We start from the raw sequence: 22,021 nt of genomic DNA on the forward strand, positions 1-22,021 counted from the left end.
TTATGTTGTTTTTACAATGGAAAGTCATTTCTGAAGCTGATACTCTTGACACTCTAAGGGCTAATTATACATCTTCAGTAATTTTCTAAGCAAGTTCATTGAGCTCTTCACCTCCCCGGCCTGCATAAATACATGGACGTTAATTCGGGGATGGTCTGAGAAGCCAGGATTCAAGGGGGAAAAAAATTGCAAACACAATTACACTCTAAGAGAGCTCTCTAGTCTCACTCACACTTTAGGTTTTTAACTCTCTTGATGACAACCCTTCTCCCCGGACAGGGCATTCTCCACGGCGTTAACTTCAACCAGATCAAATGTCTGCTTCTATCCCCACTGTTTTTTCTGGGTAACAGCTCAGCATTGTCTAGTGACATTGAAAAAGGCCCACACATGTCCTCCTTCAAAACACCCAGCAAACAGATTTAGTAACAAAGACCTCCTGTGCCAGGGGATCCACAGACACAGAAACAGAGGGCTGGCCTTGGGCTTGGCCAGTTCTTGCCCACGTCACTAGATTGGCCTTTTGGAGAGAGAAATCTCAGTTTCCAGAAGCTTCGAGATCCAGGAGCTTCTGTCTAAACCCCGGACTAATACAGACGCCGGGAGAAAACCCCTCCAGAGCCCAGTTTCAGGCCCTTTGTCAAAATCAGCAGGCGGCTGACAGCCAAGCGCCAGAAACTGAGCCCTCTGCTCTACAGGGGCTCCTGAGGAGAGGGAGAGGCTGAGGGAAGAGAGGACAGGAAACGTGCTCAGCTACACAGCTGCCTTTAACAAGAGACAAGGAATGACACACGAATCTGAGGTCAAGAACAGGTCCCAGTTCTACGGGGCTCGAGAGAGATCTCTGTCCTTTGGAAAGCACAGTGGTCACCTATACTGTTTGTCAAGTCCCGCTCGTCACCCTACAAACTGCGACCTGGGCCAGTAAAGGTCACTCAGGCAAACCCTAAACCTCCACAATCACATGACTGTATTTAATTTTTAGCCAGTTATCTGGCCGCTGCTCCAGCTGGCACTTGCCACTAATGCCATCCATTAATTATAAACCAATTATGAGCAGAAATACCTCTGATATGACAGCTCTCCTCCCTTCCTCTTCATTCCCGCCCTCCTCCGGTCCTGAGCTCTGCAGTGCAAGCTCCCACCCAGGGAGGAGGCTGGGCTTCCCTGCAAGCCACCAGGCAGTCGCTTGGTGGCCAAATAGGGAATTAAAATTTCAGAACAGTGGGGAGAAGAAGAAGAAGAAATTTCAGAACTCGGGGGTAGGTCCCACCTGGAGGCCCCGGTGGGGTGACCCCAAACCACAGAAACTTTCTCAGCTGATACCGTGGTCAGAAGGCTCAGAGCACAACCCCAAAATTAGTGTGTCAGGAGTGCAGATGTCCTGAGACTCACCAGGCACCTCAAGGACTAGGTCGTGACATTCTAGGGGATGGAGAGAATCCCATGGCTTTGTTCTAACATCTAGGTCTCCTTCGGTCTAGACAGGGATATTGAGATACGATTTCCTCAAGGGGCCCTTCCCTGACCCCACCCGACAAGAGCCAGGTCCCTGAGGACAGGCGCGCCACCCCTCCACCAATGAAGGATTCATCGATACGTCTGTGCTCCCTGCCAACAGGGACCTCCGGGGAGAGACCTCAGAGGTGTCCAGTCTCCCGGCTCTCTGGTGCCCAGCACGCATGGTCACACCCCATATGCCCCATTCCTTAATTAATTTAGCCATTCAGTGAAGTCCAGGGGATGAAGTTGCATTTTCACAAATGCCTTTCAACACTTCCTTGGAAGAGACATTTCGATGAACCAGGCTGCCACAAGGCAACACTTAGCAAAGCAGTCATGGACACAGTGACTAAGGAAAGAGACCGTCTCGGTTCTTCAGTTCAAGACACACCCTGCATTCACCTCTTCCACCCTCGCACACGCGCATACACACACCGGCATCTTCTTTCCTTGGGAAAGGCTTCCTCGCCTCTCTGATCTGACTTCTTGGATCTTATCATCAGCCAACCACCCTATTCCTTTATCCAGGCTCAAGGCAGCCCCAGGACACCGTGGGACATCCTCTATCCCAGGGGAGTAGAGCACAGCGAGTCAGAGGCAGTGCCCAGCATGTTCTGGTCCCCAGCAGGCCTGGCTGGAAGCTTGCTGCAGCTGCCGGCACCCACCCTGCACGTCTACCGCCAGGCCCGGGGCAAGGCAAGGCGGCAGCAAAACCCTCAATGTGGGCAGTGGGAGGGAAGGAGGACCCGGGACCCTAGACAAAGGCATCTGTGTCCTACCTCCTTCCTCACTTACTTTTCTACGTCAGCGGTCATGAGCACACAAGGCCGCCAGAGCCAGGAGGGACAGGGGAAAGAGCAGTGCAGACCCACATGGACACGCTCAGGACAGGAGCCGCTGGCCTCATCCCCAGCCGCATGACTGGCACTCAAGGGGGCAGACTCACTGAGAAGTAAAAGTGAGCAGGTGAAATGATAACCCTCCAGAGACCAAGGTGCCCTTACCCACCCTGGGGACATGCTACCCCCCAAAGGGGGCCGGCCCTTCACTAGCCTCCATCACAGTAGCTGTGCACAGCTCCACTCATCGCTGGTCCTACAGTACCAAGTGTAAACGGATTTCTCAGCATGCTCGGGGTACAATGGCTCTTCCTCATTACCCAGGCAAAGAGGTGGCGGCAGACGGCCACCTTGGTCTTTACTTAACAGATGGGAGATGCTGTGTAAGGAGAGAGGTTAAGTGGCCGAGGCCACGCAGCCGCAGCAATCCTACAGTCACTGGAACAGGAGCCTGTATTTTCCATTCCAAGGCGCTAACCTTATCCCTTTAACAGGATCCCAGTTTGATAACAAATACCATGACCTGGCATCTGCAGAGAGCGCCATACTTTTTAAACAGCATACAGGTTTGTTGACTGCAAACCTGGCTGTATTTTCTTACTAGATGCAATAAGCAGACCTGAAAGGGAGGCAAGACAGGTACTGTCACCCCTCCCCGTTGGAGACGAGACACCACAGCCCCAGCAGATGGAGGAACCACGATGCAGAGCTCTTCTCAACGGCCACTTCTCTGCTGTGGTCTGGAGGGGGATCTTCAGGCCAGTCCAGACTCAGATCGCTACACTGAGCCCAACTCCAACTCCCTGCTGAAATGAAAAGGTGCCACAGCAGCTAAAATTTGCTCCAGAGAGAAAAGACAGAGCCAAAAATACCCTATGGCGAGAACCGTTTGTTAGCATCCCCTTGCCCTCCATACTGGAGTATTTGACCAGGAAACTCCTACCTATATGTTAAAGCCCTGTGTTCTGTGCCACACTTTGATTTCCTGACGGCACTCCCTCAACTCCAGTTTCCTCCTCCCAAAAATGCAGTGGGGGCCCCATCACCTCCTCTCTCAGGACCCAGTTCAAGGGCTCTGCCGTCCTGAACATCCGAGTCTGCAGCCAGCACCTCACCCACTTGCTCCCGCCAGATTCCCCTCCTTGACTCTCCTCCTTCAGCGCTGGTGTAGCAGCAAGAGGCCCAAGCTCCAGGTCATGTTATTTTTCTGAAGCTCAGTTTTCTCATCCATGAAATGAGAAACAGCACACGCCTTCTCCCACCTTCAAAGGAGAGCTAAGAGGATCAAATGACAGACTAGAGGTGGAAACAATATAAAAATATTGCAATATATAGTTCCAACAGCAACACAGCGCAACCAGGCATTCGAGTAACAACCCTTTCGGAAATGATACGAGGAGCTACTATTAATTGAGTGCTTACCAGGAATCTGACACCATTTTTTAACACTTCAGGTGTATCACAATTAACTCTCAGAGCAACCCTCTGAGGGGGGGTCCTGTTCTTACCCCCATTTTACAGATGAGAAGAATAAGGCCCAGAGAGGTTTCAGTAACTTGACCAGGCAGCCCCGAAGCCCGTGCCGTTGACTGAACCGTCTAGCACATTGCCTCTGACACAATCCGTCATTAGCTGGGCACGTCAAGGTTTTCAAAAGCCACCCACAAACGTGGTCCCACCTGAGCTTCTCAACAGCCCCATCCAATAGGTAAGCCGATGCTATTAGTCTGGGAGACAATATTAGTCTGTTAGACAAGGAGACACTAGCCCAGAGAAACAACTCACCCAAGATTTCAAAGCTGGTTAATGGGAAGACCAGGATTTAAATTCATGGGGCCTCCCTCCCTCCCACCCCACCCATTCTGTGCCCTCCCTAAGGACCTCAGCACCAGTACAAATCTGACACACACACCCCTCCCCAGCCCCTGCCCACAGCAGCATCTCAAACATAGCCTTTATGGCCGTGCCAGGAGCAAAAGCTGTTGGTACAATGAAAGATCAGGCCAGGGGCTTTTGCCAGGAGGCCTCAGGGTACCACAGCTTTCTGAGTCTCTCACTGGATGTGTCCAGTGGACCCAGAGACTGGTGGACCCAGGGGCGGTGCACTTGGTGACACGAAGCTGCAGCCCCTCAACTTGACCCACAATGGCCAGACGTTTCCTAAACCTGTTATGCAACTCTTGCTCCAACCAAGCTGCTGCTGGGGTTTCTCTCTATTTCAACACGTTGTTTTCTCTTCAGAGGGAAAACATGAACGTGAAACCATAACACCTCTTAGTGACCAGACAACGGCCCTTCCCGTTACTGGTAGGGTGGGGGATGTTTTCAAAGGCACCTTCTGTGAGCCAATTTCAGCTTCCAGAATGACTAACCACCTCAGGAGTGAGGAAGAGGGGGCGGGGGTTTGTACAACTGAGGGCCACTGTGTCCTCCAGGAGAGGAGCCAATCCCAGAGGGCCCAGTAAAGGAGCCCAGAGTGATGCTCCCAGCAGCTCCGGACCTTCAACATGGCAGCTTGAGCCTCCAGAGTCCAGACTCCCTGGGCCTGTGTCCACTGGAAAGTAAACATTGAGTTGGGCCACTCTTCCCTTCCAAGGGAGCCAAGCCTGTTGCCCAAGCTCAGGGTCTATTTATAGGGCATCTGCCCTGGGGCCAGGGGCCAGGACTTATTTTTGTTGCCCAGCGTCTAGCACAGAGCCTGGCAGGGCAGGCGCTCAGGAAGCGTGGAATGAATGAGGTGGGTGGCCAGACGGGTTAACAGCCTCGTCAGGGTATAACTGTGGCCTGCAGGTTCCACCACAGAAAAAGGACAAACAAAAGGACTGAGAATGGCTTTTTGTAGCCAAGATACATTATGGATTTAAAATCAATGCAAAACAAAATAAAAACTAACATTTGTTTAACAGCAGGTTTTAAAGCACTTTTTTTGCACACCTCTTTTTGCTGAGGAAGATTGGCCCTGAGGTAACTAACATCCATGCCCATCTTCTTCTATTTTATATGTGGGACGCCTGCCACAGCATGGCTTGATAAGCGGTGCATAGGTCTGCACCCAGGATTCGAACCTGAGAACCCTGGGCCCCTGAAGTGGCACACACGAACCTAACCATTATGGCACCGGGCCAGCCCTGACATCTCTTTAAAACAACTGTGCCTTTGTTCATTCAACCAACAGTCACAGAATACCTTGACATGCCACACCTGGTGGACAAGTCAGAGGGGAGAGTCTGGGTCTGTGTGCGAGGTGGTGCCGCTTTACTCTGCAGGCCACGGGGACAGCTAGGGGTATGAGGCAGGGAGAGACACCCCTGATGAGCCATGGCCACGAGAGCTGCCCCTCAGCCCCGCAGGCTCTGCGGCCTGGTGTAGAACAGGGTAGACTTCCTGTTGCAGGCAGCCCACCTCCCCCCAAAGAGGATCCCAGTTTGATAATAAACACACGATCTGACAGCTGCAGAGAGCTGTATGCTTTGTCAACTGTGTCGCCTGCCAACCCGGCTGCCTTTTCTTCCCAGATGCACTAAGTAGACCTGGAAGGTGGGCCGACGGGCATCGTCGCTCTCCTCTATTTAAGAAGGGAAACCGCAGGGTCGGCCCGGTGGCGCAGCGGTTAAGTTCGCACGTTCTGCTTCAGTGGCCCAGGGTTCGCCAGTTTGGATCCCGGGTGTGGACATGGCACCACTTGGCACGCCATACTGTGGTAGGTGTCCCACATATAAAGTAGAGGAAGATGGGCATGGATGTTAGCTCAGGGCCAGTCTTCCTCAGCAAAAAGAGGAGGATTGGCAGATGTTAGCTCAGGGCTAATCCTCCTCAAAAAAAACAAAGAAAGAAAAAGAAAACTATAAAAAAAAAAAAAACGAAGAAGAGAAACTGCAGGCAGCCAGGAGGCTGGAGGGTGCTGCAGGGGGCGTGAGCGGGGCCAGCTACACAACATTTGCGGTAACTCACTCAACAAATACTTAACTGAGCACATGTACCCGCCAGGGAGGGTTTCTGAAAATGGCTACCCACCAGAGACCAAAAGAGCAAAACATTCCTGCCCACTGGGAGGTTACAATTGAATGAGGGGAGACGGACCATCAACAACATAAATAATATAAACAAAATATATACACAATATACAAGTAAATGGAATTACGTGTTAGAAGGTAACAACGCTGTGGAGAAAAACAAATCAGGGCTGGCAAGAGGGAAGGGGGGTACTCAACCGTGACTCGGTGGTCAGGGGAGCAGCCATGAAGAGGGGTTGGCAGAGGGCCCTGAGCCAAGGCGGCAGCAGTGGGAGGGAGAAGAGAGCAACTTCAAGAGGTGTTACAGATGCAGAAACAGACAGGGCTTGGAAGCATATGGGGAGGGCCTGAGTGGCCAGGGGCGGGAGAAAAGCTAAGGCCATGACCAACTTTCTGAGGGAGGGGGCCCAGGCCGAAGGGCACGCCCGAGGGGAGGTCAGGGGTCCACGCTGGACATCCCAGACACCAAGGTAGACAAGTGGATCAGTCTGCAAGGCAACAGGATACCCAGCTCCTGAGAGACGGGACCAGACACCCACCTGCCACATGGGAGTCATCAGGACCCAGGCAGAAAGTGCGACGTGCGTCCTGAGGGAAGAAAGAGGGTGGAGGGCAGAATTCTGAGGAAGCCCAGGAGGCTGCCAGAGATCCTAACCAGCAGCCTCCCTGAGGCTCAGCAGAGCGATGGCAAAAGCCTGAGGCCTGAGGGTTGACAAGGTGAGGAAGTAAAGACCACTGTCAACATCGGTTCCTAACATTTGTTATTTTAAGGAGAAAAACCCCTCAGGGTACACAGGTCAAGGTGAGAGGTCTGGGGTTTTTTGTTATTTAAGAGAGGACAAGTTAAGAAGGTATAAACGCTTTTAAGAAGGAACCAATGGGAGGGAAGGCTAAAGATACTGGAACTAGATTAGTCAAGAAAGAGATGAGCAAAATAACCACCACCATGACCATGTATTGAGAGCTTATGCACCAGGCCCTGCAGCAATGCCTACTCACCTCCCTCATTTCATTCTTTCAACAACCCTATAAGGTAGATACTAATATGCCCGCTCTGCAGACAAGGAAACTGAGCTTAGAGAGGTCAAGTAATGTGCTCCCAGTGTGGACAGGATTCAACTCCAGGTGTATGTGGGTGATGCCCACACAGCGCCCTTCCCTGTGCCCGCCGGTTCACTTAGAGGAAGGAAGGACCCTCTTACCTTATGTAGGAGGAGGACAGGGGATGGCACTCGAGTGGAAGGACCGTGGCAGTGAGATGCGTTTGACTAAGGTCCTGGTTTCTCTATGAAGTAGGAAGCACACGAGGCTGAGAGGAGGGGAGGGGTGGAGGCTTAAGGAGCAAGAGCGTGGTGGGAAGCAGCCGTGGAGGAGGAGAGCAGCAGTGCGGCTGCCCACTGGGCCGACGGGCTGTCCAGGATCAGGGTTTGGGCAGGCTAGTAACAGAAGAACCAAAGGCAGAGAAACTGAGGGCCCGAGAGCGGCCGCAGTGATGGGCCACCGTGTCCAGGTGAGATGAGGAAGACAGGGACGGGCTGAGAGGGGACGGAAGAGGCAGGAGACCCAGCACAGCGTGACCGTGAGAAAGCTGTGGCCAGGTTATGAGGTGTCCAAGTTTCAGATTTCAGAGGCAGAAAGGTCCTGGGTGAGGACAAGACCCCACGGAGGCAAACGCCATCAACCTGAGGGAGGGACAGAGACGATTCGGACGTTAGTTGGCTGGGGACCGAGAGGGGACATTGTCAGGGTGACGACAGGATTGGTGGTGGAGAAGCAGTCTGTGAGCCAGACACCAAAGCCCGCAGAGAACAAGGGACGGTGACCGTGATCGTGTCAGTGAAGAGACAGGAGCAGGAGGGCTGACACCTAGAAAGCACTCACGCCACAGTGGCACTGTTCCACGTGCTCCGAGGACTGAAATTGCACAGCCACTCGGGACAGCAATACCATCTTTTCTCCTTTTTATCGATGGGGAAACTGGGTACAGAGAGGTGAGGAAACTTGCCCAAGTCACACCCAGGTGGGAACTGGACCTGTCCACGCAGTATAGCTCAAGGGTCCATGCCATCCTGCTCTCCGCCTCTCAGGTGGAATCTGAGGAGAAGGGATGACAGAGAGAGAACAGCGACTGATGCTGGTGGAAGCGCATGGCGGGAGAGCCTAGAAGGGGAAGGAGAGGTGGACGAGAGGGCAGTTGAGTCACGGAGAGAGGGCAGTGGCCCCACCCCTACCCCCGGCCCAAAGGTGCCTGGGTTTGAGCTGATGGGAATCATCTTAGCTTGAGGGGCCTCAGGGAAGTGGTGGCCTCAGGAGAAGAGCTGGGTTTCTATTGGGACAGGGAGGTGGAAGGAACATTGGGCGAGGATGGAAGGGAGCTTGTTACCAGGAACTTCCACAGAATATGACGAAAAAATACGGGGAGAAGGAAACAATAGAAAGTTGGGTCAGGAGAGAGCAAGCAGGAAGAAAATTAGTATCTGCATCTTACAGATAAGGAAATTAGAACTCAGAAGAGCCAAGTGTCCTGCCCAACAGTAAGTCAAAGACTGGGACCTGAATCTCCACAGACAGTCCTCTGGGGTGAGGAAACCCAGCTCCTGGGAGCCCGAGGGACGGTGCACAGTTAGACACAGACAAAATGATGAGCTGCCTCCCTCCTGGGAAAGCTGTCAGCTGTGGACACTCCCAGGGGAGGCAGGGAGGAGGGCAGGCGGTGAAGGCCACACCAGGCCCACTGGAAGGAGGGCCCGCACCCCACCGCGGGGCCGCGCCTCCGCCAGCACCGATGGGCCAGACAGCTCCCCGAAGAGCAAAAGCAAACGGAGAAGAAAATCCTTTGAGAAGGAAAGGTGGGGTACCAAGAGAGAGAAGAAAAGGGCCAGAAGGTTCTGCAGTTCCAGAGAGACCGCCAAAGGCTTCAGCACAGGTCAGTTCGTCCGGTGGTCAGGGAAAGGCAACCCTCCTGAAGTTGGGGTGTCAAGAAGCCAAGCTGAAAAACAGGGACAGTGGGACTCAAGTCCAGACGTCAGTCACTGCTCCAAAGAGCAGGGACAAAAGCCCTCGTGAGTGAGGTGGCCACAGGGAGCTACAACGTGCCCAAGGGAAACCAGCAACACCCTCCCTTCCACGTTGACACCCCCCAGCCCCACGTGACTCCTCTGTGTGGTTTAAACAACGCTGCCAGTTAAATCCCACATTAAGCCCGAAGTGCCTCCCCTCCTGAGGGCCCGAGCCCGCCTTCACTGCCCACTACAGTCCTTGGAGCTCCAGTCTCCCCCTCCCCCATTTCCGGGCAGAGGGGGCCAGTGGCAGGCAGGGAAGTGGCCATGTGGGGGCCAAGCGCTCACTCTGAGGCTGGGTAAGATCCCCGCCCCCACCCCTCCAGCCCGCAGGCCTGCAGGGCGCAGATCCCGCCCGCCCGGGCTGTCAGCGGAGGCCTGGGAATTCACCTCACACAGAAGAGGACAGAAGTTCCAGAGGACCCCTCTTTTGACCCCTGCCCCTCCCAAATCCACCTTTTAGAGAAGCACCTCCCCCTGAAGAAGGACAGCAAAGAAGGGAGGGGAGGGATCTGAAGGAGACGAGACGGGAAGGGAGACAGAAAAATCACTATAATTTTGTTGCAGGAACTAGAGCAATTTGGGATTTCACGCCCTTTTGACGCTGAATGGCATCGACTGTACTGTACTTTGTTTCAAGAGCGCTGAAGTGGGTGGGAGGGGACTCTGGCAGCTGCCTTCACCCCCAGAGCACCCTTCCTACCAGTCCGCCTGCACTGCGGGGACCATGAGGAGCAAACTCAGAAGGTGAGGAGTGCTGGGCCGCCCTGCCACCTGCCTGGCTCACTGCTGCTCAGAGCTCAGCAGGGCCAGCCACCAAAGCCCCAAGACCACCTCAAGGCTTCCAAGTGGCTCAGCACCCACCAGCGCCCAGAGAGGGCCAGGCTCAGCTGTCCACAAGAGGTGCCTGCCATCCCTTCCCACTCTGGCCAGGAGGGAGGGCTGCCCCCAGCAGAGTTAAAGGACAGCGTTCCCCACAAGCAAAGAAAGAGAAGGGCTGTGAAAGGGTCAGCGGAAGTTCCCTCGCTTCAAATCTTTCCTGTTTCCTTCTGCTCCTGCTTTCACCGCCACGGGACTCAGCAGGGTCTACCAGTGCTGTGCCTAATCTGGTTGGAATTTCCTCCTCCACCCACCTGGCTTTCTCCCCGCAGTCTTGAGCGCTCCGGACCAGGGGTTCTCACATCCACCCCCTACGCTGGTCTAGGCGACCACGCCACTTGCCACTTGGAGCAGCAGGAAGAGGCCCACGGAAAGCCTGCTGCACAGGCCCAGTTGGAAAGGAACAAGTATTTGCTACCAAGGGCTCTCTCCCTTGGTACCACCTCGGAGGCTCAGAACTGGTGGAGAAAACATGCAGCCAAGGCTCCCAGTACATGGCCCTTTCCAGATCAGGGAGCACTCACATCCCACCACCGCGGGACTGACGGAGGAAGACCGGAAGGAGCAGAAGAGCTGCCAAAGGTCTTCAGACACGCATTCAAGAATCGCAGGCTGCTGGCTGCTGGAGCTCGAGGGACATTAGTGATCACTGGGTTCAGCGCTTTGCATACTTTCTTGGCCACAACCCCCAGCCAGAAGCGCATTTACACAGCCAGCCAGGGAACACACACACACATACAACCCAAACAGAAGTTCACGGAGCACTCCTGCTCCTTGCTGCATGCCACGCCTGCTTGTATTTTGTATTCTCACCAATCCGTCTTTTTTAAAACATTGAACGCACTAATGGGTCACAACACACAGTCTGAAAAACGCTGGTCATTAAAGTGACATTGGGGGGTGGGATGGGATTTCCTGGGAAAGCATATTTAATATTATAATTTTAAACTTTAGCAAGGGTAGCTTCCTGCACTTATGACCACAAAACCAAGCAGCTCGTCAGGCTCAGGGCTGAAAGTAAGCAGCGCTGAGCTCCTGGTCCACAACTGTCTAGGATAGAAAAACCGGGAAAAGCAGGCCCACCCAACGCTCTCGTTTAACTGCACAAGATCAAAGTTAAAAATGTGCGCCTTATAAAATCAAAGAAAACTTCTTTTCTCTCAAGATATGATTTACATTTATCTGGCTTCAGTTGTAACAATTATTTGACATTTCACGTAATATAAAAGAGGACAACGGGTGTTCTGTGTTCACAGAAAGGGGGACATGTTAAAAACGGGGAGAAACACTGAACTGGTCCACAGCCCCACCTTACAGTGACACAAGGAAGGCACAGATAGGCGCCTAAGGATGAAGCAAGCTGGGGGCAAGGCTTGAAACCCAACCCAGGGCTCCAGACTCCATTACGCACAATCACTATCATCCGAAATATTTATGAAGAACACAGTGAGTCTCCCCAAGTGAAGCATTTCCAGCACCGAAGCACAGATGCATCCCTGATATTGGCACAGACAACTGTCTTGATCTGGGCAGACCCTGGCACTCCGCTGCAGCCTCCCTGGGGTCATGCCACAGGGCTCACACCGCTTAACTCTCTCTATGCCTGTTGTCTCAGCTGAAAAGATAAAAAGAATAATCCTTGATACCCCTTCCACAAAGTAGTAGTGAAAAAGGAGAGATGCTTTAAAACCAAACCTGCGTGCTCAAAAACAGAAGAATCCCTAAGGGTCATTATTTGGGGTCAGAGTTGGAATCCCAGAACCTAGAAGACCTCACTGATCAGCTAAACCAAGCCTTCATCTTACAGTCAGGCCCCACAAGATAAGCGACCTGTCCAGGACAGCCAGACCAGCTCCTCCTACCACACACACCCCGCTAACCTCACACCCCGCTAACCTGTCCACAGGTGAGAGCTGCTACGGAGGGTAATACTAAGTACACAGTGACGTCTGCACCAAAACACACCAACGACTCGGGGCGGGGGGGGGGGGGGGGGGGGTGTCAGGAAGAAACTACACAGATTACACAGTTTAAACCTGTGAGACAAATGCATCTTTAGAGTGTCATAGGGAGCTCAAAAGGCATGACTAATTATTTGTAATCCTAAGCATAAGCTAAAATGATGCTCTGAACCAAACTCACAGCAACAAGCCCAGGGCTGGGGAAGTGGTGTACGGTCGTTCCTTGATGGAACATTCGTCTCTGCGACCCAGTGCGTCTGGTGCCTGCTCAAATGACATCTCCCTGATCCTAACTGCCCTACACTCTGGCCAAGGCACCTGAGACGACAGCTTCAAACATGGGGAATTTTATTACATGTGAAGGATTCTTACCTCTACAGATGCCACCTGGTGTGTGCCCAGGGTCTTTCCTGGAGGAGCTTTGAAAACCTAAGACAGGAGATCTCCCCGACGCCCTCTGGAACCCTGGCAGGCAGGGACGGTTCATCTAACTCCGCGCTGGGACACTGGGGAGCCAGAAGGGCTGCTGATGGCTCAGGCCCAGCAGCATGATCAAAGACGGGCTTAGCTTACTGCGAAGGCCCACACTTTCTCTCACGGGACTGGTGCCTGTCCAGCCCTGACTGCCAGCTCTGCTGGAGCTGCCCACGGCAGGGAAACCCTCTGCATCAGACAGTCTGGCCTTCACCCTGCTCCTGCTGGCCAGCATCAGCAACAAGACACAGGTGCTGGTGGAGAGCTCTGTGGGCCCTGCCTAGAGACCCCCAAACCTCCCAAAGCACTAGGGCTGGAGTCAGAGGTGCAGGAGTACCAGCCTGGGCAGGCTAATCAGTTCGCCTCTCTGTGCCTCAGTTTCTTCATCCGTGACTCCCCAGAGTTGCTGTATGAATTAGATGAGTTACGCCTATAAAAGAGCAGTGTGTCAACACCAGTTATTACTTCCCTGCGCCACTCTCTGCTCTGGCCATTCGCTGTCCTGAACAGGCTGACACAGGGCAGCTCAAGCAGAATCCCCTGGCTAAAGCTGCCTCCTTACAGAAGTGCACTCAGAACTCCCTGGGGAAATGCAGGGCAAACTGAGTGTCTACGACACGACCCACGTCAGGGCTGCACAGCACGAGCTCTGCTGCCTGACCGCCTCCCTACAAGGGAAAGAGAAGGCAAATGTCACCGCAGTCTCGCTGCCCCTAGGCTGCCCGAACTCCAGGGCTAGAGGTGCAGAAACCCTGAGAAAAGGTGATCGCAGAGGCCGTCACTGAACCGTTACCCCCAAGAGAGCTGCCAAGAGCCAAGAGCACCCCTGCCACTTCCACGCCCCCCAAACACCGGGGGAGCAGAAGCCACACTCCTGGGCCCGAGGGCGCGAGCCGGCCGGGCCACGTTTCTCAGCACGAGCATGGTTAGCGCTTCCCCCGAGGCGAGCTCCCTCGGAAACGGCGCACGTGTGGGCAGCCTCGGCCACCCCCACCGGCCGGCGGACTCCTCTCGCCGCGGCTCGGACACCGGGCGCGCTAGCAGGAGCCGCGACGAACTGGGACCCCAAAACCCTCGGACTGCGAGGGCAGACGTGGTAAGACTGTGCAAAGCTGCACCGATCACCTCCCTCTGGAACCCTGCCGCCGTCACCGAGGCCACCGGCGCTCGCCACTTCTCCTCCCTGGCCGCAGCGCCGCCAGCAGCCCGGGCCGGGAACTCGGCGGGAGCGGCGGTGCGGAGCGCTGGCTGGAGCACCCTCGTGGGCTCGGGGGACACCCCCAGGGCCCAGGCGCGCAGCGGAAGGAGCGGCGTGGTGCAATCCAGTGGCGCGCGGTAGCTCCGGGAGAGACCCAGGGCGCCGCGCCCCACGCCCGCTGCTGCAGGGAGGAAAGCGTGGTTTCGGGGCGCTGGCCCAGGCTGCTATTGCGCGGGATGCAAACGCACGCGCGCGCGCTCTCCTCTCTGCTCGCTCCGTCCCTAAAGTCTCTTCGTGCCTCACCTTCACTGAGTCTACCGGGTACATAATCGAGTGCTCCAGGATCCCAGCCATCGCTCCGGCTGTCATGTGGGTGGATAAGGAGGCGCTGGTCGGCAGGTTCTCATAGTCCTCCGACCCGGCGTCCTTGCAGCCGCCGCCGCCATCTCGGCTGTCCCCATCCATCCTGCGCCCCACAGCCTGGCTCCCTACGCCGCCGCAGCGTAGCTCCATCCGCCAGCTCCGCGGGGCGCGGGAGCCTGCAGGAGGTGGGCAGGGAGGGGGAGGGGACGAAAAACTTCACTTCTTAAAGTGGGAACCACCTCCCCGGTGCTGCGGCGCCTGACGCCATGGCGGGCTGGGGTGGAGCAGAGGGGCCCGAGACACCAATCACTGGAAAAGAAGAGGCCGGCCGCGGCCGCACCATTGGTGTGCGCGACAGTGGGAACCCGCCTCCCTCTGTGACGTCACGGTCCGGTGCAATTTCCAAGCAACCGGACGGGGGCGAGAGGAGACGTTGGGGTGTCCCGGGAAGTTGTACCACCTTGAGGGTGGTGCTGCCTCGCTTGGGGCAGGCAGGGAAGTGGTCACTGGGGAGGGTCAGTCGGGCAGCAGGGGCGAGATGCTTAGGGCTGGAGGGAGATCAGGAACAGTGGCTCGGGGGAAACCCGCCCCCAGAGGTCAGGGGTTTGCAAACAGTATTGCTCAGCGCTCTTTGGCATTCCTATGGCCTGGAAGAGGGGCAAGATTCTGCGAACGTCATTTGTGGAGCAGTTATGGTGCCCGGATGAGGGGGTGGGGGCGCACGTGACGGGGGAGTGGAGTTCTACAATTGAGGACACGGCGCGCGATATCGGTGGTACATCTCCTTTTGTGCAACACGAGGGCATTACCGTGAAGGAAACAGACTTAAAACTCAAGGTCCTGCACTCGGCTGCTTCGTTGGGGAGAACACCCTTTTATTCGAAATTTCTTTCTCTCACTGCGAACGCATAATACAGCTAAATTAGTTCCCCCTCTTGTTCTCACAAGGAGGCCAAATCCACCCTGCCCTGGACTGACCAAGACAGTAAGTAGCAACCAGGATGGAGCCCTTCCAGGTCAGCACCTGCAGCCCTTTCTCCCTGTACTGATATGCCTGGAAGGTCCTTAGAGGCCTGGTCCCACAGTAGGGTGCGAAGTGGCCAGGAGTAAAATCTTGCAGCACTGCATCTGCCTGTTTTAAGATTCTGGTCTCCTAGTTCTTAAGTTCATCCCACGCTGGCTTCTTAAATAAAGTGTAACCCAGGCTGCTTTATTTTAAGCTAGATAATATTGTCTTGCCCCATCTGGGAGAAGTTGGAGGAATCACAGTAGGGGAGTGACCTGTTTCTGGAAGTCTCCAGGAAAGCATGGCATCTGCACAGCTCAATGTGCATATTCTGGGCCTTAAGACTTGGCTCCAGCGGATCGGCTGCTATTGCAACAGACACTTTATCCAGAGAAGGCTTCTGGTCAGGAACGCTGGGCCTTGAGATATGAAAGGGTGGGGAGACCTGAAGATGCTGCACCCACTCTTTGCTTTCACCATGGGCCCACGGTTCCAGTCATATCAACCTGGGCAGCTCTCAGGGATCTGAAAGACAGCGATGTAAGCACTCTCAGAAGAGGCTTCAAGGCCAATGGCACCATTTCCCCATTTTTGGTAACTGCCACTAGTAGCACCCAAGATGAGTGCTAAGGATAGACACGTAGAAACAAGCTGTGTTTAGTGATTGCTAGAGAAAAATTTCCCTGCTTTTGCCAAAGGTGGTTTTTAAGAAATGTTGAGCAAAAGCTGTTGATACTCATTTAAAAATGGATACCCTTTCACCAGTACATATTAACCCATTGTCCCACTTCTGAGAATGTGGCATAAAAGTCTGAATATGCAGGAAGCTCTTCTTCAAAGTATTATTTATAGTAATAAATCATTGGAAACAACCTAAATGTTCAACTAGAGAGGAATGGCTAAGTAAACTATGACACATGTATTAGTGAAATATTATAGACCCACTAAAAATTGTGGTTATATTAGGCAACAATATGGGGCATGACTATGATGCAATGTTAGGTGAAAAAACAAAACAAAATTCTCTAAACATTACTTTCGCAAGATGTAAATATGCACATGGAAAGAGTGAAGTGTTCATTGTGACAGTGACGTAGGATTATAGGTAACTATTTTTACTATATTTTTCAAATAATACTGGTATTGTTTTTATAATTTAAAAAGTGAGAAGAATGAAAATCAATCACTCTTTTTAGGATATAATCTCACAATGGAGGAGAAACCCTCTGAACTTTGCGATGGTGATATTGGTGGAGAGAAGTCACCCTTTAGATAGTTAAGAGGACTCTTGGCAAATGTGAACATGCCTGTAATCTTCAGAGACATAAGATTTTTGTTTTATTTCATTAAATGAATGTCAGCCCAGAACCATTTAGAAAATCTTTGGAATATTTTAAGTATTCAATACTTTTTACCCCATAGATGGTAGATATGGCTGTTTGGCGCTCAGCACTCATCTCAAACTCCTTCTTATCCTGCAGTGGCCAGAAAATTTTAAATCACATTTCTCAGACTCCCTTGCAGCTAGGAGTCTAGATGTGAATTATATTCTGCCAATTAGATCAACTAGAGAGATATGGGAGGTGGGATGGAGACGGAGGCCACCGTCCTGCTGCTTTGATGTTTTCTGCTGCCTAGCAAGGTCATAGACACTGGGTTAGGAGCAATTGGGGTGGGCAGCAGCTTCCCTATGGCAACAGTGTCGGGTCACCAGGCTCATGGGTATTAAGAGGTAATTGTGGCAGTGTGGGTGGCAGCAGGGATGGTGGCAGCCTCCTGATCTCAGCGTCATACCTTCAAAAGGTGGGCTTCCTCATCTTTGAGGATGTGGCAGAGGTTCCCCTGGGAAGCCAGGTGGGTGGTGTGGATTTGAGAGTTACCCCTGGAAGCCCAGCTCCTCCACCCCTTCCAGCAATACTGTGGATAGTAGCAAAGCAGCATCGTAACAAAGAAGCCATTCCTGGTTGTCTCAATACAGCAGCCAGCCCTGTCCCAGACCTCGGCAGAAGGCCTGCTTGGAGAGGAGTGACATCCCAGACACCATAACGCAGTACTTTGCTACACTGCCAACAAGCAGGAAGCCACCTGGGGACCCAGGAGCAGAGCAGTGATCTTCTCCTGCGAGGTGGGCCAGGACACTCAGAATGACTTGCTGGTTCCACAGGAGTCTTACGTAAATTCCTGAATGTTGAAGTTCTGAAGATGTCATCATACTATCCTAACCCAAGTGGGAGCCAACTCCACTTAGAAAGGGGAAGGAAGCTAGAGAGGGTGATGGGTGAAGAGCACTTGACTTGGAAGCACAGACCTGCTCCAGCCCTGGCTCCACCATTCACTGGCTGTGCGGCTCTGGCTCTTTCGGTTGGCATGCTTCTTCATCTGTTGACCATGGACATTGATACTTAACACAAGGTGAATGAAATAGAGAAAAAAATAAAATAAAAGCTCAGGGTGACGTATGTATGATTTTGGAGTGTTGGGAGGAAAGAGGAGAGAAAGTAGTTATGGGTGCAGAGGGAAGGGGTCCAAGCTTTCTCCAAAATCCTACTTTTTTCACAGTAATTACTCCAGCCCTCACATCCACCCACCACCAGTGCAACACACAGATACACGAACACTCCACCCAGAACTTCGTCAGTGCTGGGTCTCACACTGGGCCCAGCACTCCTCTACAGAGAGGAAGCCCCATGCCATGGAGTGACTACAGCTGGTAAGACGTCTCCTAGAGCACCATGTGATGTGGTGTCAGGGTCGGGGGGCAGTGCTGTCTCTCCTTGTGTTTGGCATTGTACATCCACATCCCCATTAATGTTAAGTTTATATGTCAGGAGGGCTGTGAGGGCCTCTGGACAGGCGGGGTCCCTCCCTCATGTACATATCTGGTCCCGGAACCCCCAAATCCCCTACTTACTGTGTTTCCTAAAAGCTCTGTGTGATCCATACTTAGGGATGTGTCTCCCAGGAGACAGAAGAAGAAATGGAGACAAAAAGGTAGCCTCACCCCAGAGCCCCGTCAAATCGGGAAGGAAAGGAGGAGCCACCAGGCACAGCGCACGCAGAGCCGCCCTACTGCACCAGGCTTCCTTTACCAAAGGGTGGTGGGCAAGGGTCAGAGCTGACAGTTTAGTCAGCAGGTTGAGGGAGCAGAATTGACCTGCCCTCTCTCCCAAGAGTCTGCCTGTGCTCACGCTTGCACACGCGCTAAGGCTTGCATCCAAATGCCCTGAGTGATGAGGGCTGGGCCCCCTGCCGTGCGACAGCCCCTGACTCCTGCTCTGGGGGCACCTGTGGCATCCTCCTTAGAGCTACCCCTGCACTTGCGCTGACAAGACCCAACAATGCCAGGTGCCCCTTTGCCACGTCAGGGGCCGTACTGTCTCTGCACTGCTGTCATGCCCATCACACTCAGGAGCCCATCCCCTAGAGGATGGCTCAAGGCCCCAGGGCTGGACAGAGGCAGTGGGCATGGGAGAACTGGGCCCAGTGGAGGCAAAGCATTGGCTACATTCTGGGCAGGGTGTGCCAAATCTGTGTGTTTGCATGGGTGAGCCTTTGCCTAGCCACCCACCACAACAGCTTACATCTGTAGTTTTTCCTTATCCTTACGTTTTCCCACAAATATACTCGGTCCTCCAAAGCCTGATGAGACCCCTTTCCCTGCTCCATAGGCTACTAAAATCTCTGCTCCACACCTTAAGCTATTGCCTTATTGTCTCCTTCCTCCAAAGTCCCTGGAAGAATGACCTCCCCTTGCCGTCAGTCCTTAATGCACTCACTCCTGAGGGCTTTGCATAGCGGTTTCTAACCCTGCACTTTTCTAAAGGAGCTCTTGAAAAGGTCACCAAGCAGCCCCCCTCCAGTGTGACCCTTGACTGCTGCCTCCTCTGAAATTCCTTCCTCTCTTCCTGCCCTTCCCATGTGCCTCCTGCCTCCTTCTCTGCCTCTCCTTCCTCTTCCCTCCTTGTCCTCGGAGCTCCTCTCTTCTCTTCCCTTTGGTCTTCTCTTGCATTCCCATGTTCCTGTTACCAGCCCCGGCTCTGTCTAAGTCCTGACCACTCCTCTGCGCTCCAGCCCCACATTTTCGTGTGCCTCCTAAAGCTCAGACGGTGTGTTAGTGTCCTAGGGCCGCCATAACAAAATGCCACTAACTGGGTGGCTTAAAATGACAGAAATACCCTCTCCCACAGTTCTGGAGGCGAGAATTCCAAGATCAAGGTGTTGGCAGGGCCACGCTCCCTGCAAAGGCTCTAGGGGAGGGTACGTCCTCGCCCCTTCCCAGCTTCTGGTGGCTCCTGGCAATCCTCGCTGTTCCTTGGCTTGTAGATGCTTCACTCCAATCTCTGCTTCCATTGTCACGTGACCTTGTCCCCATGGGCTTCTGTGCGTATGTACAAATTTCCCTCTTCTTATAAGGACACCTGTCATATTGGATTAGGGACCCACACTATGCCAGTATGACCTCCTCTCCACTTGATTATATCTGCAAAGACCCTATTCCCAAATAAGGTCATGTCCACAGTTTCCAAGCGCACACAAATTTTGGAGAGACACAGTTCAACTCAGTAGATTAAGGTAGAGAGGCCAGTGCTGCCAAAGGGATGGCAGGCTAGGTGGCCAGTCCTGACTGATCTCTCTTGCCCCAGTTCCCTTATCTGTGAAAGAGGGTCACACTCAGTGGTGTGCAGGCTCCTCCAGCTCTATCTTTCTCATCTAAAACTGGATTTATAATCTTTCCTTCCAATTGGCCATTTTTTTGCCTTTTTTCCCCTATATTTTACCAGGCAACCAGCTGACAAACTTAGATTCATTCTTTTCTCTTCGCTTTTCCTACCTCTCGGATCCCATTAGCATGTGTAGATCCAGCCTCTGAGACTGCATCACTTATAGCTACGGTGACAGTATAATTTATCACCCAGACTAGGACACTTTTTGAGAGTGAAAAGGGGCACTGTTAACAATTATACCAGGACAGAAGGCATAAACTGAAACTGTCCTGGGAAAACCAGGACATAGGGTAAACTTATTTACAGCCGGCGCTTGCTTTCCATCCCAAAACCATCTCCCCAAGCCCGCGGCCCTTTCCACTCCTCTACTCTACACCCTCTACTAAAGGAAGGATCTCCATGTCTCTCCCAGTTCAAATCATGCTCATTTCTCAGCTCAGGGGCTCCCTTCGAGAAGCCTTCTCTGACCTGTAAGAAGTGAGCTGAGCCCTGCCGCTCTTTCGTGGCCCTGCCCGGCTCTCGCGGCCTTCCGCTTTACATTTCGGTTCTAGCAGCCAGGTCTTTCCTCTCCCTTACACTCTAATTCCACGAGGATGTAATTGAGTAAACAATCAACATTTATTAAAGGAGTAACAATTTCATTCAAAAGAGCTCCACATTCCTATATAATAACATTCAATTATTGCAGCCATTAATTGTCTCCAGGAAATTGAAACATGTTGCACCTTAGATCCTAAGGCTCTGAACACAGACAGTCTGTGGAGAAGAGAGAAAAAAGTAACATTTTCTTTTCTTCCAAAGTACATGTCGTGGGCTAAATTAGGGTGATACTTTTCTTAGGAACATGGGGTTGCAAAGCCCGGGAACCGGAAGAGAACTAGAATATGATATAGTCCATAAGTCCCATCTCAGAGGTGAGAAAAGAGATCCAAGAGGTAAAGTAACTTGTCCAAGGACACGAGAGTGGTCTGTGGCAGCACTGGGATAAGAGCCCAGGTGTTTCCTTCCGTGCTCTTTCATTCACCCGCCTCTGAAATCAAGCCCGAGGCTGATAAGGCTCCCTTATTGCTGTCGTTAGTCATATCTCAGATGCCCGCTCTGTAAAGTCAATAGTCATCAGTTCTCCACTCTGGCCAGGTTCGCCTGACACAGCACATTAGTGCACTGAGCTCTCTGCATCATTAATACAAGCTTGTTGATCACAGTCCTCCAGACAGCATGGTTACCCTATCTCCAATGCCTCAAAGAGACCACTGAGCGTAGACGAGGTGCTCTTGAAGAGAATGGAGATGATATAGCATAAATATAAAAAGCACGTGCTTTGGGGACACACCAGGATTAAGTAAATAAATACTTGCTCCTTCTAAGAGTTGCCTTTGTGAGAAGCAGCTTATTTGCAATTTGGAACGCCAACCAGTGTGACTTTCCATTTGGGTCTCATATTTACTGTCTCTGTCCATAGCATCCTGTTATGCCTGGCATGTCTCTCCTGACCTTTAGTCGCACATCTCTCATGTGTGGACCTCAGTTTCAGCTGCTATTAGAGGACAATTGCAGAGCAATTGTGAATTTATAGGTGAAAGACACGCACAGGTGCCCAGGGTCATTATTGAGCAAAGCGAGGGGTGAGCTAGCAGTAGGAGTTTCTCAGATGAGAGAGACGAAAGGCTAACCATGGATAACCACTGGGCTATCCATCTCCATAGTTCCCTTCAGAACAGAGAGTGGCAGGGAAGGGCTCTGAGAGTGGCCAGATCTCCTCCCTTCTCTCGGGCTCCCAGAAGGATCCCCTCAGCTGCTCTGCTGGGGGATAGACCACCAATATCTGAGCCTCCCAACTTGTCTCTGCTAGAATGGGCTGGAGGGTACCTTGTCCCTCATTAAAGCTCCAGGCTGTGGGAAAATCCCGCCACACACCAACTGTGAAGTCCTTAATTCTGCTTTGTTAATTACCAGAGTCCCACTTGATATAAGAAATACACCCATCTCAATTTAGCCCAAA

The 22,021-nt window shown here is 52.8% G+C and overlaps 1 protein-coding gene across 3 annotated transcripts in view; it reads right to left on the reverse strand.

Annotated features, from left to right (window-relative positions):
* SLC25A37 (solute carrier family 25 member 37) overlaps nucleotides 1-14,585 on the reverse strand; it is a 37,069-nt gene extending 22,484 nt beyond the window's left edge. Inside the window, exon 1 of one of the 3 annotated variants that reach the window (XM_014860809.3) lies at nucleotides 14,230-14,585. In XM_014860809.3, the coding sequence (XP_014716295.1) occupies nucleotides 14,230-14,439 (210 nt within the window). In that variant the 5' untranslated portion in view covers nucleotides 14,440-14,585. The remainder of the gene's footprint in view (nucleotides 1-14,229) is intronic. The other 2 variants (XM_044766843.2, XM_044766842.2) reach the window with 2 other exon arrangements.
* Nucleotides 14,586-22,021: the final 7,436 nt, after the last annotated feature.

The sequence above is a fragment of the Equus asinus genome, chromosome 3 (genome assembly GCF_041296235.1).
Source record: "Equus asinus isolate D_3611 breed Donkey chromosome 3, EquAss-T2T_v2, whole genome shotgun sequence".
Taxonomy (NCBI): Eukaryota; Metazoa; Chordata; class Mammalia; order Perissodactyla; family Equidae; genus Equus; species Equus asinus.